This window comes from Rhinatrema bivittatum, chromosome 2 (assembly GCF_901001135.1).
Source record: "Rhinatrema bivittatum chromosome 2, aRhiBiv1.1, whole genome shotgun sequence".
Classification (NCBI taxonomy): Eukaryota; Metazoa; Chordata; class Amphibia; order Gymnophiona; family Rhinatrematidae; genus Rhinatrema; species Rhinatrema bivittatum.
In genome coordinates this window covers 49,667,319-49,685,852 of record NC_042616.1, presented here as the reverse complement: position 1 = coordinate 49,685,852, position 18,534 = coordinate 49,667,319, and the positions used below count along the sequence as shown (strand labels likewise).

General features: G+C 46.1%; 1 protein-coding gene across 2 annotated transcripts in view; it reads right to left on the bottom strand.

Annotated features, from left to right (window-relative positions):
* Positions 1-6,202: 6,202 nt before the first annotated feature.
* The window catches only part of LRRC61 (leucine rich repeat containing 61), a 35,167-nt gene continuing 22,835 nt past the window's right edge, over positions 6,203-18,534 (bottom strand). For both annotated transcript variants that reach the window (XM_029588017.1, XM_029588018.1), the window contains exon 4: positions 6,203-8,088. In XM_029588017.1, the coding sequence (XP_029443877.1) occupies positions 6,557-7,345 (789 nt within the window). In that variant the 5' untranslated portion in view covers positions 7,346-8,088 and the 3' untranslated portion in view covers positions 6,203-6,556. The remainder of the gene's footprint in view (positions 8,089-18,534) is intronic.

Genomic DNA, 18,534 nt, shown 5'->3' with positions numbered 1-18,534 from the left:
GTCATCATGGGCACAGATGTGGAAGCCTCTTGAGATCTATATTGATTCTTTGTAATAACTGTTACGAGCGCGCGCGGGCGCGGTCGTCTCGGGCGGGTGGTGAGCCCTTGGGCCACGGCAGGACCCCAGGAGGAGCCCAAGGCCACACCGTGGGAGGTGAGCTGAGCAGGCATGGTGAGCCAGGCAGGCAGGAACAGAAGCAGGGAGTCCGGCCCTCAGCCGGACCTGCATGCCCATGGTAGCCAACACGGGGAAGTTGACTAGTGAACGGTCCTCCGACTGTTCCCGGCCCTTTCGGACCTGCCGCAGGGAACGGCAATGGGCAGCAGGCCGGACAGAGGCGAGGGCAGACAGAGTCCTTAAACAGAAGACATCAGACGGGGCAGAAGCAGGACGGAGACATCAGGACAAGGGCTGAAGCAAAACACAGGAAAGGTCCAGGCGAGCAGGAACTCCGATGCTGGGATACTCACATCCGAAGCCCCCTCGGCTGGCAGAAGCTCAAGAGCCCGTGGGACGAATCCCTCCTGTTGGCCACTCCAGGGCCCAACAGGACAGAAGGCTCAGGAACCAGGTCAAGGCAGAGACAGGTAGACATCCGGACAAGGGCTGAAGCAGACACTGAAGACAAGGCTGGACGGGAACATGGCACTGTCCATCAGGGCGCCCTACTCAGCCCACCCGTGGGACTGAGTCGCGGACCACCCTGTCCCAGACGCGCCCTACACAGCCTAGGAAGGCTGGTCGCGGACCACGCTGAGAAGGAGGGCGCGGGGAAGACCCAGGCGAACAGGAACTCCGATGCTGGGATACTCACATCCGAAGTCCATATGGCTGGCAGGCACAGGAACAAACAACTAGGCACACGTCAAGGCAGACATCAGGAAACACGTCTAGGCAGACATCAGGAAACATAGAGGACCTGGACCGGCAAGGTTACAGACAACTGTAATGCACAATCTGCAGGCCGAAGACAAGCAGGAGTCGGAGTCACGGACCAGAGTCAAGGCAGGCTGAAGACAAGCAGGAGTCGGAGTCACGGACCAGAGTCAAGGCAGGCTGAAGACAAGCAGGAGTCAGAGTCACGGACCGGAGACAAGGCAGGCTGAAGACAAGCAGGAGTCGGAGTCACGGACCGGAGTCAAGGCAGGCTGACGACAAGCAGGAGTCGGAGTCACGGAGGACCTGGATCGGGAGAGGCCACAGGCAACTGTGTAACCCAATCCGAGCAGGAGTCAGAGTCACAGACCGGAGTCAAGGCAGGCTGAAGGCAAGCAGGAGTCGGAGTCACGGACCGGAGTCAAGGCAGGCTGACGACAAGCAGGAGTCGGAGTCACGGACCGGAGTCAAGGCAGGCTGACAACAAGCAGGAGTCGGAGTCACGGACCGGAGTCAAGGCAGGCTGACGACAAGCAGGAGTCGGAGTCACGGAGGATCGGGAGAGGCCACAGGCAACTGTGTAACCCAATCCGAAGGCAAAGACACAGTGAACAGAAAGTCCTTAAATACTGGAGGTAGAGGGCAACTCCCTGGGAGGAGCTTGCCAGGACCGCCCACCGCTGGTCCTATAACTAGGGTAGAGAGCTGCGGGCCAGCCCCTAGGGAAGGGCGTCGCCCAACAGGAAGTCCAAACACTGAGGCTGCAAGCCACAGGCACAGCTAGGCCTCTCAGGCCCTGGAGCAAGTCCTGGATGATGCGCAGGCGAGGCCCTGGCTTCAGAGCGGCCTCTGGAGGAAGGTAAGAGACCTCCTGCAGCGCAGCAGCAGGGGGGATCGCAACAATAACTGTACATGTTTAGATCGGCAGCCGGCTCTTACTCTTTGCTCTTACTCTTTTACTCTTCTTTTTCTTTTTCTCTTTCTTGGCTACTTTACCGTCACCTCTTTCTTTTTCTCTTCCTGATAAGTCTCGCATATATTTTTTCATTGCTTTCCTTATGTACTGTTAAAAATGTGTGCACCTTGATACAGCTTATGTACCTCTGTCTTGATATTTCAATAACAAGAGTTAAACAAAAATAAAATCAAGGAGATTCTCCAAGAAATTAACAACCATCATATTTAAAACATCATAGAAAGTACCTTTTCACTCTTACGCTCAATCAAGTTTTGGAAACAGTTGCCAGAGGATGTGACCTAGGTGACTAGCATAGTTGGGTTTAAAAGAGGTTTAGACAAGACTCCGGAGGAAAAGTCCACAAAACATTATGTGGTGACCCTTTGGGATCACAGTTTGATGTCTCTAGTTCCTAACCTTTGAGCTCAGAGTAAGATTTAGGTAGCGGAGGGAGGGGGCGTGGTCAGTCCCCTGCCTGTCTAAAAGCGGGTTGCATCATAAATCTGTGTGACAGTGGCAGTATTCACTGGTGTAGTTTGGTAGGAGTAGGAGCTTTTTATTATTCGATATTTTTCCTACTGCAGGGACCAGGCCTCACGGGCTGTGATCAAAGAAAGGAGGGTGACTTACCCTTTGCAGTACACATCCTGTCTGGCAGGGTTATCACCAGTTTTGTGTTCCTGAGATTTTTGGAGTTGTTTGCCAGATCCCTGGTTCTTAGACCAGGAAGGGATTACAGGGAATTCTCTTCTCTGGGGTGGCTACGTTAGGGAAAATTCTGCCTGCTCCATCTCACAATCCATGGAGGGGAGCCAGTGGTGATCTACTGCAGGAGAGTTCCAGTTTTGGATATCTGTATAAGGACTTTGCTTTTTGTGAATCTGGGAGGAGGATTTTGTTGACACCCTTCAATGCCCTAGAGCAGGGAAACTGGAAGAGCTGATTGTTCCCTGCTGCCTGGATCTTTCATCTGAAAGATCCTGTGTGTCACCTGGAGAAAGAGAATTGTAAGATCCTTTTGATACTTTGGGAGACCTCATCTGGAGTCTTCACCCTGGGGAGAAGAGGTACAATTGGGAGCCTGGCAGTGTTGAGGTCCTGTTTGTCTGCCACTATTTTGGAAGGGGACTTCAACCCATAACTAGGATTCTCCTGTCCATCTGGGAGGGCTTATTTTTCCATGCCTGGGAGGGTGACCTTTTTCCCTGGTCTATATACTGAGTGACACTTGCAAGGATAAAGGAAAATTGGAGAACTGCAATATTAATTGGCTGTGCAAAAGAGCAGGTGTGTATAATGTCGCAAAGTTGTTTTGAAGACTTTCTTCAGTAAAGTTTTAATTGGGCACCCATCCTGAAAGTCCAGAGTATTTTGTTGGCACTCACATCCCCTGAACATACAATGGAGAACTCCCCAGGGGAGTCACCCCTCCACACCTTAGGCCTTGGAGGAATATTCCTCCCTCCTCCATCAGAAGAATCACCCAGGGGCGCTGGGATAGAGAGATGATTTAGCCTTAGGACCCTGTGTGACCCCTGCCTTCCTGGCTCAGTACCAGAAGATGGGCCAGAATTATTAGCCAGCCAAGTAGATTAGGGAAAACCAAACCATCACTAACCCTGGGAGTGAGTAACAAGAAATAGATCTACTTTTTGGCATCTGCTGTGTACTTATGACCCAGACTCGCTACTGCCTTGGTCAGACCCAGCATGGCATATCTTATGTTCTTATGATCCCTACAAGAAGGCTATTACAATGGTCCAAGTGTGTGAATATAATAAACACACTTGGATGCTTGTTCTCAACTGGACAATAATTTGCAGGTTTGACCCTACAGGATATAGGGCCCCAGGGTGAATCTGCTGGAGCCCCTTCCCCTCCCCCCCCCCCCTCCACTGGACTGAAGAGTGGAGTGGGATGGGCAGTCCCTCCCAGAGTCTGAAGAGCAGGGAGAGGGGATATCCTGGAAGCTGAACACATTTCCCACGGTTTCTCTGGTCCCCTGCAACTCCTGGCTTGCCGGCATGTATGAAGCAATGGTGATGCCAGTGGGTGGGTAGTGGAAAGAAGAGAGGGGATGTAGCTATCACCCTACAACGCACAGGGACCAGGGCAGTTGCCTCAGTTTGCCCCTCCTAAGGATGACCCTGATAATTTTAACCCTTAAACATTTCTGTGTAGAGCCTTTGCTGTGCTGTGCACTGCGGTGCAGGAGACTTATGCTCAGGGGTTAAGGTATGTTGTGGAGGTCTGCAATCTACTTTGGCTGGGGGGGGGGGAGGGGGGAAGGTGGCTATCTTTACGGTGGCAGCCTCTACCCGCATTAGAGTGGCAGTGTGGGGACATTATTGAGGACTTCCCAGCAGTTACAACTCTAAACACCTCTCTGGGCAGGCTGAACGAAGACATTTTGTTCTTTTTCTGCCATCATTTGTTATGTTCCTATCCAGCCTTAGGCCAGTGAGGAAAGCTCAAAGCTGTCTGAATAGACCACTTGGGGAAAGGTAGATTAAAAATGAGGGATAAAATAACAGCGGTAAGAGGACTCTTAGCATTTTTCAACATTAAGAAAATCCTCTCCAGACAATATTAGTTTACCTCTTCTTTGTAGGGGTGCTCTTACAAATGGACTACACCAGCTCACTACTAGCACCCAAATTGTGTCCTGTTAAAGGGGACACATTCATGTGGTGGTGAATGTAAGGGTTCCCTGCACCCCGTTGCTGAATCACCTTCATGGCTTCCCTTTCCTCTTTGCTGCATGGTCAGATGCAATGGATTACAGTCTTGTTAGCTTGTCAGGTGCTCTAATTTCCGTCTCTTGTCATTCTTTCCCCAGCTACTGGTTTCTGCCTTCATCTATCTCCTTTCTATCCTCTGCTGTGAGTGTGGAACGTAAGACGACCACTGTGCTTTGGAAGCTGGGTTTTAAAAAAAGGGTTTAAGTACTGTACCTGATTTCTTATGTTGTTCTTTTTTTGACCTTTTACAAGCATACAACAATATCCTGCTTCTCCATCTGGAGGACCAGTAGAAGGGAAAAGGACCTTCCTCACCTCAATCCCCAACTCCAGCAGAAGCGGGGGGGGGGGGGGGGGGTGGGGGAAGAGCTCAGGCGTACCCCACAATCACAACATCTTTGCCATTGGTCAGGAAGTAGTTGGGAATATCATTTTATTTTAGTTAATTTTTGAAACTCATGCACTTTGTGTCGGTTGCTCTGTGCTGTATTATTTAGAACAGTGCTGTGTACACCGAGAAATGCCTGACACATCCTTTTCCCCCGCCGAGATCTATGCATTCTGCTTAAAGAATACAAGTAGGCTGAAGTGGCAGGGCAGCTCCTCCATAAATGAGGCGTTCATTGCAACATGCTGCTTATCCATTTCATTTTCTTTTTATGTTACATTACATATGCCTTGTGAAATATAGCAAAATTTTCCTGAGAAGAGATTAAGAATTTTTTTCTTGCCTTAGGGGAGACTTATTCTGACAATTTTGACAACTGTCACAGTTCAGTCTTAACCATTATACGATGGTTTCGATATAAATGCATGGCTGACTGGAGTGTATGGTATGCTGTAAATGCACTTAAACGTCATGGCAAGCCTTTGGAAGGCAATCTGAATAGCAATTAAAGCCACGATGTCTCCATCTTCTCCCCACAGGAAGGCTGCCTCAGGGTCTGTTATAATTGCTTCTCAGGCAGGACAAACTGGCTTTAATTAGTATTCATATTGTATCTCAAAAGCTCACCATGATGTCAAAGTGCATTCATAGCATGCCTTTACCTTTAAGCATTAGAGACAAAAAATTACCCAGCACTGGCCAAGCATGCGGGGTTTTTTTTTGTGTCTGAGGCAAGCCTTTCCATAGCCCCAATGTTGCAGATCAAGAGGCGTTAATGGGGACTCTTGGGGAAGCCCCTTTAAATCAGGCAAAGGACGGGAGCATCTGATAGCAGACACTGGCACTGCCACTGCCACGGGCATCTGGAAACCTTTGGCATGGCAAGGTCTTGTCCAAGTGCTTGAGGAGGTGGATGGCCCCAAAACATGTTGCGCCATCATCATCAGCAGTGATAAAGGTGAAGGGATCAGCGCATCATTAGTAGGTCCTTTGCCCCATAAAAAGTAAAGGAGCATTTGGGCGAGACCTTGCTGCAGAATGTTTTGTAGCTCCCTGCCAGAGTCCTTGGGTTGTGAGAGAAGAATTACTTGTATATTGCCTGCACCACTTATGAACCAGGACATTTGTTGCTTGGTGTGGCTGTCAGGCCCAGTTAACTGTCTCATGGAGTTTGTGAGTAGACAACAGGTAGATCAGATACTAATAAAAAACAAGTAAGAAACAGACTATATCTGTAGTTACATTTATTGAATAGACTTAGAAAGAAACAAAAGAACCCAGCAACCCAATGGCACATTTTCCATCTTCAGTCTGACCTTCAGCGGTAGAGCTGAGTAGCATGCAGCTAAACACTTACACCCTTCATGACAGATGAGAAATGCATTTCTCAGCAATGACAATGGCCCCCTCCCACAAACACAAGAGATGATGCCAAGCGTTCATTCACGGAGATGCTTTAAGTTAAAAGATATTGCCCGCATTTAGCAAGAGTGATATTTTAGGGGAACTCCTCCCTACCAGTCCATATTTCTGAGGTTGCACATGTGGGCTTTTCCGAGGGGTTGGCTGGTATCACTAGTGCCAGTGGTTTTAGAACACGTAGGAACCGGGATCATTCCTGATGTTGAGTGCTTGCTCAGCTTGGGCAATGGTGTCATCGGCCCTCTTGCTTAGTTCCTTGCACTCTTGCAGCACATCATTGAATTGCTTGTATGCCTCATCAATGATGGAGCTCTCAGCTGGTTTCAGATCCCAGTAGCTCTCTTCCACCCAAGGCTTAGCTGTTCCAGGTATCTCAGCTGCCACCGGACCATTGCTCAGAAACCTTTTCAAAGAATTATCAATGTCTTTACAGAGCTGGTAGAGGTCACTGCCCTGACCAGAGACCCTCTCTCCATCTATCACTTTGATGCTAGGGATCATATCCAGCACGGAGCTCCGATAAGTGCTACTGGTACACAGGGGATTGCTTAGGTTAGAGATAGGATCTCTCAGCCGAATGGTCTCCAGTTTCCTCAGCCCCGCCAGGCTCTGTAGATTCTCCAGAGAACTGATGTGATTTCCAGCTACGTTCAGGCTTTGCAAGCTTTCACAAGAACCCAGAGGTTCCAGTGTAACAATCCTGTTGGCAGATACATTGAGGACCACCATCAATTTCAGAGAAGCCAAGGGCCCTAGGTGGGTGATGTTATTGTTGGAAAGATCCAAGCGCTCCAGACTCAGGCACTCTCCAATGCAACCTAATTCGTAAATGCCGAGTCCCTTGAGTTTCAGGAACAAAATGGACTCCAAGTCAAACTCGCCAGACTTCGACTTAAGTAATTGGGAAGTAACTTTCCTGCTTTCACTATCACTTTCTTTTCCTGTTCTGTTCTCCATTGCCTACTCTGTGCTTATAATGAAAACAAAAGCAAAGTGTCTGCAGACAAAAAAAATCCTGTCTGGAATGCCTCACACTCTGTATGGTCAGTACATGCTCTTGGGCACTGTTTAGATGGAAATGGCAACTGCTATACAGACTTTCAAGGCTCACTATTTTTCTAATGCCCGAAGAAGCAGAGTCCTGGGTTTGTCACTAGATCACGTTTCAAAAAAGGGAGAGACTGGTGGCAAGTACAAAGGGTTACATTCAACAGTGGTACAATTTGTTGTAAATTGGTCCTGTCATATTTGATTTATTTATATAAGGTCATACAGTATATATTGCAAAATCGACGGAGAAAATAGAAAAAAATTCACATAAAATAATTGACTATTTGTGATGAAAGATTGTAGTTTAAATGGTCATGGTAATAGGCAGAAGGTCCCAAAGAGAAGCTTTAGTTTCATGGAGACCTCAAAGATTTCAAAGATATTTTATGTATCTGCTTGATTTCTTAGTTAGTAAACAATAACAAAATTATAGACAGTACCAAGTGTATCCAAGCCAAAGTCTATGGCAGGAAGAAAAATCTGGTCCACTGACTGGGTTAGTTGCTTTACTCCACGGTATTCAGACTCGTATCATAAAACCCTTTTGAAGTCCTTTGTCTGGAAATATAGGTCTACACATTAGGTTGGAATATCCAAGGCCTTTTCAGGGAGCAGGACTGCTAGAGTTAAATTGGTAAATCCACAAGTTTCTGAAACAGCAAAAAGAAAATATTCAAAATATGACACAATCTCTATAGTACGTAATACATTGTTCTCATCTTTTTCCACCACCAAAAATGATGAAACATATACAGTCCCCACACAAGTGTCTTTAGAAGGCAACTCAAAGGAATGAAGCAGTGGCCTAGCAGTTAATACAGCAGGGATGTGAACCAGGGAAGCCAGGGTTCATAATCCCTCTAATCCTCCTTCTGACCTTGGGCAAGTCACTTCACTTTCCATTACCTCAGGAGAAAATTTAGACTGCAAGCCCTCCGGGAAAAGGAAAATGCTTACTGTACCCAACTGCAGCTCACCTCAAATTACCGATGAAAAGGTGTGAGAGAAATACAACTGTGTAAAGTCACTATTGTATCTTATAGGAACAGTCAACCTTGTACAAAGTCACCATTTTTTTCATGATTGGTACATTACAAATTATGTTGATGTTCAAGTACTTTTGAATATTAATAATTCTTTTGAGTTGTTTAAAATTTGCCATGTTTTTCTACACCTTCTTGGCTGCCTATCCTGTTGCAAATTTTGGGATCCATCCGTACAAAGACAAGCTTTTCCAGATAGTCCTTCTGGAATATCGCTTTTGAAAATGTGGAAAAGAACCAGTTCAAGGACCGATCCCTGCAGCTCGCCACTAATGAGCTCCATTTACCGGGGAGAAGGCGCGACTAGAAACGCATGCAGTACTCAAGGTGCAGTCGCACCATGGATCAGTACAGAGGTATTACAGTATCCCTGCAAGAGCAGCCTAGTAGTTAGATCACTAGACTGTGAGCCAGAGAAGTCAGGGTTCAAATTGATTTATTTATTCCACTTTATATTTGGCCATTTTCATATGTTCCATACGTTCCAGTAATACTCCTTGTGACCTTGGATACTTTCCTCTCCATTACCTCAGGTATAAACTTTGGCCTAGATTCGCCATTCTGCTATATCTGTAGCAAAATGATGAGCCGTGCAAAAAAAGAGTTGGGGGGGGGGGGGGGGGGGGGAACTGTGCAGCTGGTCGTATCGCGGCAGTACATTTTCGCCTGCCACAATTGCGGTCGGGCCGCATAGTTTCGTCCCCATAGCGCCACAGGAAAAGGTGTAGTTATTTCCCGCGGCACTGCCAGAGATAATGTAGAAAACATTATCGCCCGCAGTGCTGTTGGGACCTAACTCTGCCCAAACCCCACATTCCTTCCTTCCCCTTCCCCTAGTTTGCACTGTACTACCATTGCAGTTTGATGAATGACCCGGTTTGATTGTAAGCCCTCTGGGGACAGAGAAATACCAACTGTACCTGACACTTTGAAAGGCAGAATACAAATAAAAAAGTATTATATTGACCATGGAATAATTGACCCTCATAAGTTATATGCCTATTGGAGCCTATGTTGTGCAATGACTGAGACTCCCTCTGTCTCAGGCTGTGAAATGCTGATTCTGGAGCATCACCAACTCTGGCAATCAAACTAAGTTCTACCATATGGCAGTGTGTTGCACTCAGTAACTAAGTCAGCTTCTCAGCAAATCTTTGTTAAGATGGTTGAGTTGGGCTACCCTAGTGCTCAGTAAAACTAATGTGCACTATCATATGGAAAGTCCCCTGTTTGATCCTCAAGTTGGGTCTTCCGCTCTCTGGTTTGGCTGGGAGTGAGGATGATGCAAAGGCAGCATTGACAGTCCCCGAGGTAGCAGGAGGGTCAGGGAAAAGGGGGAAGGGATTGTAGTTAATGTTCCCTTTAAACTGCGCTCATGTACAGATGTGCACAACCTCCATGACCTCTACGCATGATGCGGGTTGGTCTGCACACGAGGTTTGCCAGCAGCAGAAGAAGGGAGAAGGCCTTGTGTGCTGCTGGTGGAGCCCAACCCACCAGCAGCAGGAGGGAAAGAGACGTCATGCACCCCTCTGTGGCAGAAGGACAGAAGAAGCCTTGTGCACCCATGGTAGGAGGACAAAAGACTGTACGCTGGTGGCAGAGCCCAACCCACCAATATCAGAAGGAGAGAGGAGGCCTTGTGCGCCGCCGGCGGCAGAAGGAGAGAGGAGGTCTAGTGTGCCATCAGTGGAGCCCAACCTGCCGGTGGCTGAAGAACAGAAATGGATCAGTAGGCTGCTGGCAGAGCCTAACCTGCCAGCAGCTGAAAAAGAGGAGGCCCTGTGGGTGCCAAAGACTAAAGAAAGAGAGAGCATGTGTGAGTGAGGTAGTGTGTGTGTGTGTTCGTGAGACAGCATATGCATGGATGTGAACGAAAGAAAGCATGTGTGTGTGTGTGTGTGAGAGAGTATGTGTTGTGTGTGTGTGTGTGTGTATGTGAAAGAGCATATATGAAACCATCTGTGTGAGAAGAAGCATGTGCGAGAGTATCTGTGTGATGAGAGAGACCTGCTGTTGCTAAAGTGACAACAGAATCTGAATGTATTTTTTTGTATGGTGAACTGAAAGGGTCAATGTCCTAGGTCCTTTGTTGGAGGACTTTCTGTGGATCTAGAGTGTGTTATAGAGGTAGAGGTGTAGGATTTCTATTGAGATTTTATCCCTTCTTGTATAGACTTTAGACTTCACTTTCATATCCATATAGAAGAACTGGTTAAATGTGGCTATCAAATAATATTAATGGTCGTTTTACTGGGAGGTTGAAACTTGTTTTTTTTTAATTGCACAGAAAGACCTTGGAACTTTTTCTTATTGTATCTTTTATGGCCAATTTAATAGAAGGGGGTATGATGTGTGTAAATGTCACTTTGGCTTGCTCCCCTTCATACTTAGCTTGCCCCCGTCACCACCCCAAATGCTTCTGTCCAGAAATGCCATTGCCTAGCTCCTCCCACTCCTACACAACCTCCCCCTCTGGCTCCTTTCCCTCTCCTCCATGGCCCTTTCCTGGCTCCTCTCTCTCACATTTCCTCCTTCCTGGATCTTCTCTCCTACCCTCTCTGGGTCCTTCACCACATCTCCTTCCCCTCACCTCATTTGGCTAGTCCCAGACCCAGAGAAGACCTTCAGGCAGTGGCAGCAATAGGAATTAAAATCAGCATGGGGCCTGTGAACTGGAATGTGCTCCCAGGCCATGAAAAGGCACTGGGCTAAATTCATCCCCTACAAATTTACATTCACGCCAACATTTCTTTGGAGGAAAGAACAGGGACAAGTCTTTATCGTCCTTTCACATGAGTTAACGTAAAAGAACATTTAACCAGGATTAAGTCAGGGCAGAAAATAGTTTTTTTTTAAAATTCCAAATATAAGGGAAATTTGGCAGTTTTACCTCTGCTAGTACCTAGGCCTATTCCTGCCTTTTGTTGTGTCAGGTTAGATATTCAGAAGGCTATCTGCTCTTTTTTTTCTTTCTCTCCCTGTCATTTCTGATATTTCTAATCCCTCAATGCAGGGAGGCCATTCGCCCATGGACAGATGTTGGGGAAAAGACGGAGGCTGGGGGGGGCTGGCAGGGGACAGGGGAAAGAACTCCCGTTTCCCCTAGCAACCATCAGCCCTATACAGAGAGCTGGCTGGTAGCGAGGAGACATATGCTTACTGCCAGTCTAGGCAAACAGACGGGAACTGCCTTCCTCACCTCTGTCCACCATTTAAAACTTCCAACAAAAGGGTGGCTTTTCTATCAGAGCTGTGCATCCTGTTTCTTTTGGTCCTCTTATACTATTTCCTTTAAATATAACACTGCCAATGTATTCAGCGGTCTGAAGGTCATTTCTGCATTATGTCCAGTGTCTGGTCGGACTGGAAGAATGTGACAAGATAAATAAATCTAGTGTGGTCTTTATCCCATGAAAGCAGCCGATGCACATCTGTCCCTTCCTCCTCGCTATAGGGCAAGACGGGTTCAACTGGCATGTACAAAATGCAGCCAGAAAGGATTTGAGATAGGTATGAATACCATGTCTTGAGTATAGCCGTTTCAGGACTGCTTTCTCTCCAATGAAAAACTAGAGGGGAGGAAGGCAGGGAACAAGAAATAGTAACAGAAAAGAACATCTGCATATATTAGGCTCCATTATACTGCAGACACGGGATATACACACACACAGAAGGTGCAGTAACACACACATAGTAAACAAAACACAACACACAGAATAACAAACACGTCCTAATGCAGAATCAAACACAAGCAGAACATATGCACTCGTGTACCTTTATGTAATTTCAAGCTTTTTATATTATATAACTATACATCCAAGCTGATGCAAGTATGATAGTTTCAGCACATCACATCCAGACACACGGTACAAAGAGAATCAAAAACAGAGAGACATAAAACAGTGCTCCTGTACCCCCTCTGGAATTCCAGCGTCCAAGCTTTTTGTCTTATTGCTGCTCTGGTAGTTATTCTCGCTGTGTCTTCTATTGTTCACCTGCCCCTCTTCCCCTTGATGCCCAGTGCCGGGCAAAGCTGGCAGCAGTGGCTTGGGCACAGCAGAGGAGGAGAATGAAAAGGAGAAGGACCCCTGCTCTGTGTCTCTTTTGGCATTTGCCAGTGCCAGGGTAGGCAAACAGGCAGCAGCTCCTTGGGTCTGATGTCTCTGCTCCGGTTCTGTGAATGGACCACCCTCCCTTTCCTCTCTCTCTCTCTCCCTCTATCACAGGTGTCAGCAATGATGCATTGGCGTCCTCCACCCATCCCCTTTGGTACTCAGCAGCCCCCCAGCCACCGCCAGCACAGACTGAAGCTGCAGCAGGAAGGTTAACCCTTTCAGTGCTAGATCGCACAGAAGCACTTTGTTGCTGGCAGCCTGTGCTGCATCCTCACATAGCAGCCATCTCCCTGGCTAGTCCAGGAATTTCCCCTCTCTGTATATAACAAACATAGCTAAGCATCCATGGGAGGCACAGATTTTAGTCTTTGAGGTCCCAAACGGAAAGAATGATTGCTTAACAAAGGTGAGCGAGATGAAAAAGAGGGGAAAACAATGAGGCACACACCTGCCAGTAGTGAAACTGGACTTGAAAGAGGGAGAGTAACCCGACTTGCAATTTTATTTTTGCCGGAAAGTATGCTTTTGTGTGCATTGGGGAACAGGATCAGGAGGTTCCTGTTAACTTTCATTGCCAAACTGTCTAAGATGTAGACAATTTTCCAGTAAAAATAAGTTAGCAGCCTCGGGCACATAAAAATAATCATATTCCAAGTTTGCAAAATGTAGGCTAGAGACCTCGCGTATCTTAGGAAATGTTCATAAATCCCCTTTGTGGGGGATCTTATGCTCGCCGCCCGCAGCGCAGCCCTCTCAACTATCTGCGCAGTCTCTGGGCTCCAGTTCTCCGTCGCTGGCGGCAGTAGGGCCGCCAGCCCCGACCTCGGACCTCCGCCGGCGCCTCTGGCTCTGCGCCGCATCGTGGGACCTCCAGCCGGGATGCCTCCGGGCCTCTCCGCATGGGCTGCGGAGAGACACCGTCAGCAGCGCCGCACCTCTCCCTAGGCACACGCGTGCACCACCGTGAGTCATTTAAAGGGTCCGCGGCGGGAACCTGGCCGCGGACCCGGATGTTGACGTCAGTTCCCTCAACATATAAAAGCTCAGGCAGCGCTCCTCAGTGTTGCCTTTGCAACAGATCTCCTTGGTCTCCTGTTCCGGTTTCCGAGTTCTAGTTGCCTTGCGCTTGTCTTGTTCCTGTGATTCCTGGTTCCTGTTTCCTGTGTTCGTCTTGTCTGTCTACTGGATCGACTACCTGGTTCGGACCTCTGCTACGCCTGACCTCTCCTGCCTTCTCCAAGCCTGACCTCTGCTACTCCTGATCACGCCTGCCTTCTCCGTGCCTTGACCATTGCCACGTCTGACCACGCCTGCCTTCTCTGTGCCTTGAACATTGTTACATCTGACTACGCCTGCCTTCTCTGTGCCTTGAACATTGCTACGTCTGACCACGACTGCCTTCTCTGTGCCTGGACCATTGCTATGTCTGACCATGCCTGCCTTCTCCGTGCCTTGATCATTGCTACGTCTGACCACGCCTGCCTTCTCTGTGCCTTGACCATTGCTACGTCTGACCACGACTGCCTTCTCTGTGCCTGGACCATTGCTATGTCTGACCATGCCTGCCTTCTCTGTGCCTGGACCATTGCTATGTCTGACCATGCCTGCCTTCTCCGTGCCTTGATCATTGCTACGTCTGACCACGCCTGCCTTCTCTGTGCCTTGACCATTGCTACGAATGACTACCCTATAGACTCTTAAAGTCCAGAGATCCACGTTGCTTGCTACACCTTTCATGTGCCGCCAGCCTCCATTTGAACTTCACAGTGATGTCTGGGTTGCTATCCTCTGGACATGGACTATTAAGGCTTTGGCCTTCCTTTGCTCAGGCACCTCTAGTCTTTCATTGTTCCTTGGTGCTTGGGTTCCTGATCCACAACCCATCCAGGGTAGTTCTACACCTAAGTCCTGCCGGCCCCAGCACCCAAAGGCTCAACCCGAGGGGAACGTGGGCTGGTATAGGTGAAGCTCCAGTGGCCTCTAGCTTCAGCCCACTCCACCTGCTGACAGTGGGGAGCCGTAGGTCCTCGCCTACGGGTTGCGTCAACCCCACCTCAGCCCAAGAATCCACCTCCTACTTAACAACTTCAGCACATTCTATGCAGGAGGTAGGTGAGGTGGGGAACTTCTTTAGATCTAGTTCTCAGTGGAACACAGAACCAGATGCATGGGTTATAGGTGGTGGATCCTTTTGGCAATAGAGATCATAATGCAATTAAATTTGTCGTTGAAAGGTTGATACTACATAAAACTACTGCAGTAGCATTTAATTTAAAAAATGGAGACAATAATAAAGTGAGGAAATTACTTAGAAAAAACTGAGAGGCAGATTTTCAGATAGCTTAGGCTCTTAACTTTTGAAATTGGGGTCCTAAATTAGCCCTTTTAAAATTTTTCTAGGGCTAGGGTTGCCAACTTTCCAATGTGAAAATTCTGGACACTTGGATGCACTAAGTAAAATTTGTGCCAGTGGTATCATTCCACTTCCATACATGACTATTACTATGTAGGGCACCACTGGGACTCCCACTAAGGAGTGTGGCCTAGTATCTAGGTCATGCAGTATAGTAGTGATGGCCAACCTTTCACACATTGAGAGCCACAAAACCAAAATTCACAGAGATAGGGAGCTGCCATTTTTACCGGGGGAGGTGGGTGGGGGGCAATGTCCACACATTTGAAAGAAAAGGCCAAGCTTCTCTCTCCCCATCCATACCAAAAGACTCACAGATACACACACTCACCTCCTTGAACACAAAGACATAGACACAAATATACAACATCCCCTCTCAGACACAAGGAGTCACATACACACAGCGTCTCAGATACACTCACACATACACCCTCTCAAGACACAAAGATTCACACACACATCCCCTCTCAGGCACAAAGCCTCATACCATCCCCAACTCTCAGGACACAAAGACACACACACACACACACTTTTACCCTCTCAGACACAGTCACATACATACACATACCCTCAAAGACACACACACACCCCCTCTCAGACACAAAGACTCACATATACACAGCCTCTCAGAACAAAAACTCACAAACACACACTCTCAAAGACACAAAGACTCACACTCAAATACCATCTAGGAAAGTCCAGATAAAATGTATTCCACATATTTAAAAAAGTTGAACGAAGACTAACGACTGCTAGTACGGTATAATGGTCAGGTAAAAGAGGCAATTAAAGTCAAAAGTGATCTTCCAGAAAAATGGAAAGCAGACCCATATGAGAAAAACAGTGACAAGCATAAGCACTGGCAAGTTAGATATAAAGCAGTAATAAGACAGGCCAAGAAAAGAATTTAAAAAGAAGCTTGATACAGAGGTGAAACTAATAATAACTTTTTCAAGTGTATTCAAAGCAAAAGGCCCGTGAAAGGATCAGTTGGAATATCAGATGGCCAAGGGATAAAAAAGGTGCCCAGGGAGGACAAGAAAATAGCAGAAAATCTATATGAATCATTTGCCTTGCTCTTTACTGAGGAGGATGTTAAGGACATACCCACACCAGAAACGTTCTTTAAAAGTGAAGATTCTGAGCCACTAAAACAAATTACTGTGAAATGAAGGATGTAATAGATGAAATTGACAAACTAAAGAGTAACAAATCACATGAATCAGACGGTATTCACCCCTGAGTTCTGAAAGAACTCAAATAAGAAATTGCAAACATGTTACCAGTAACCTGTAACGTATCGTTTAAAACAGCCACAGAAACTGAGGGCTGGAGGGCGGCTAATATAACACCAATTTTAAAAAGGGCCCCAAGAGTGATTCCAGAAACTATAGACCAGTGAGTCTGATGTTGGTGTCAGGCAAAATGGTAGAAGCTTTACTAGCCAGATAGACAGAGATGGCTTAATGGTGAAGAGTCAACATGGTTTTAACAAAGGGAAGTCTTGCCTTACAAATCTATTAAACTTTTTTCAAGGTGTAAATAAACATGATTAAAGGAGAGCCAGTTGATATAGTGTATTTGGATTTTTAGAAAGCATCTGAGAAATTCCCTCACGAAAGACTCCTCAGGAGATTAAAAGTCATGGGCTAAAAGGCAGTGTTCTATTGTGGATTGATAACTAGTTAAAAGGAAACAGAGATTGGGACTAAATGGTCAGTTTTCCAAATGTAGAAAGATTAACAGCCCAAGAGATCTGTATTGGAACCTGTGCTATTTAACATATTCATACATGATCTGGAAAAGGGAAGAATGAGTGAAATGATCAAATTTGCAAATGACAAAAAACTTATTCAAAGTTGTTACAACAACAGTGGATTTTGTGGTACTGCAAAGGAACTTATGAGAGTGAGAGGCTGGGTATCTGAACGGCAGGTGAAATTTAACATGGAAACGTGCAAAGTGATGCACTCAGGGAAAAATAATCCCAACTACAGATGCGCAGTGTTGGGTTCTGTATTTGAAATCACCACTAAGGTAAAGAACCTTGGACTTCTTGTAAACAATATTTTGCAATCCTCAGCGCAGTGTGTGGCAGCATTCATAAAAGCAAATAGAATTTTATGAATTATTTGAAGAGGAATGGAGAATAAAACAAAGAATATAATAATGGGTGATTTCAATTACCCCGGTATTAACTGGGTAAATATCACATCAAGACCTGCTAAGGAGGTAAAATTTCTAGATGAAATAAATTCCTGCTTCTTGGAACAACGGATATAGGAACTGACAAGAGGGGGATCTATTTTAAACCTAGTCCCTAGCAGAACACAAGACCTGGTGTGAGAGGAAACTGTGTTTTGGGCCACTTGGTAATAGTGATTAGATCTGACTTAATAACTGGAGGGAGGCCACTAAGGAAATCTACTGCGATAGCACTTAACTTTGAAAAGAAGAAAGGCCAAACAGGTTAGGGTTCTTCAATTTGGAAAAGAGATAACTGAGGAAAATGGTTAGGAAAACATTATGAGGGACATCTGCAAAGGATAAGAGTACATTAGTCATGGACATTGTTTAAAAATATCATCTTGGAAGTATTGATCAGATGTATTCCATGCATTAGAAAAAAGTGGAAGGAAAGCAAAACAACTGCTGGCTTGGTTAAAAGGTGAGTTGAGAGAGGCTATCTTTCAAAAAATGGAAAAGGGATCTGAATGATGAAAAAACAGGAAACAACATAAGCATTGGCAATTTAGATGCAAAGCATTGATAAAAAAAGGCAAAGAAAGAATTTGAAAAGAAGCTGCCATGGAATTGAAAACTAATAACAAAAACTTTTTCAAATATATCTGAATCAGGAAGTCTATGAGGAGGTCAGTTGGACCATTAGATGATTGAGGGATAAAAGAGGCAGTAAGAGAGGACCAGGCCATAGTAGAAAAACTAAATTAATTCTTAGCTTTGGTCTTTACTGAGGAAGACTTAAGAGAGATACCTATGCCAGAAATTATATTTAAAAGTGATGATCAAAGGAGCTGAAACAAATCACAGTGAACTTGGAAGATGTAATAGGGCAAATTGATAAACTAAATAGTAGAAAATCACCTGGACCAGATGGTATACATCCTAGAAGGGTGAAAGAATTGAAAAATGAAATTGCAGACCTCTTAGTAATTTATAAACTATTATTAAAATTGTCTACAGTACCTGAAGATTTGAGGGTGGCCAATGTAACTCCAATTTTTAAAAAGGTTTCCAGGGGTGACCCAGGAAACTACAGATCAGTGAGCCTGACGTCAGTGCCAGAATAAAATTACTGAACATATAGCTAGCCATAGTTTAATGGGGCACAGGCAACATGCATTTAGACAAGGGAAGTCTTGCCTCACCAATCTGCTACATTTTTTGAAGGAGTGAACAAACATGTAGATATAGGTGAGCCAGTTGATAAAGTATAGATTGATAAAGTATAGATTGACTTCATACTTCCTGCACTATGTATTTACTCCCTTCCATTCCCCT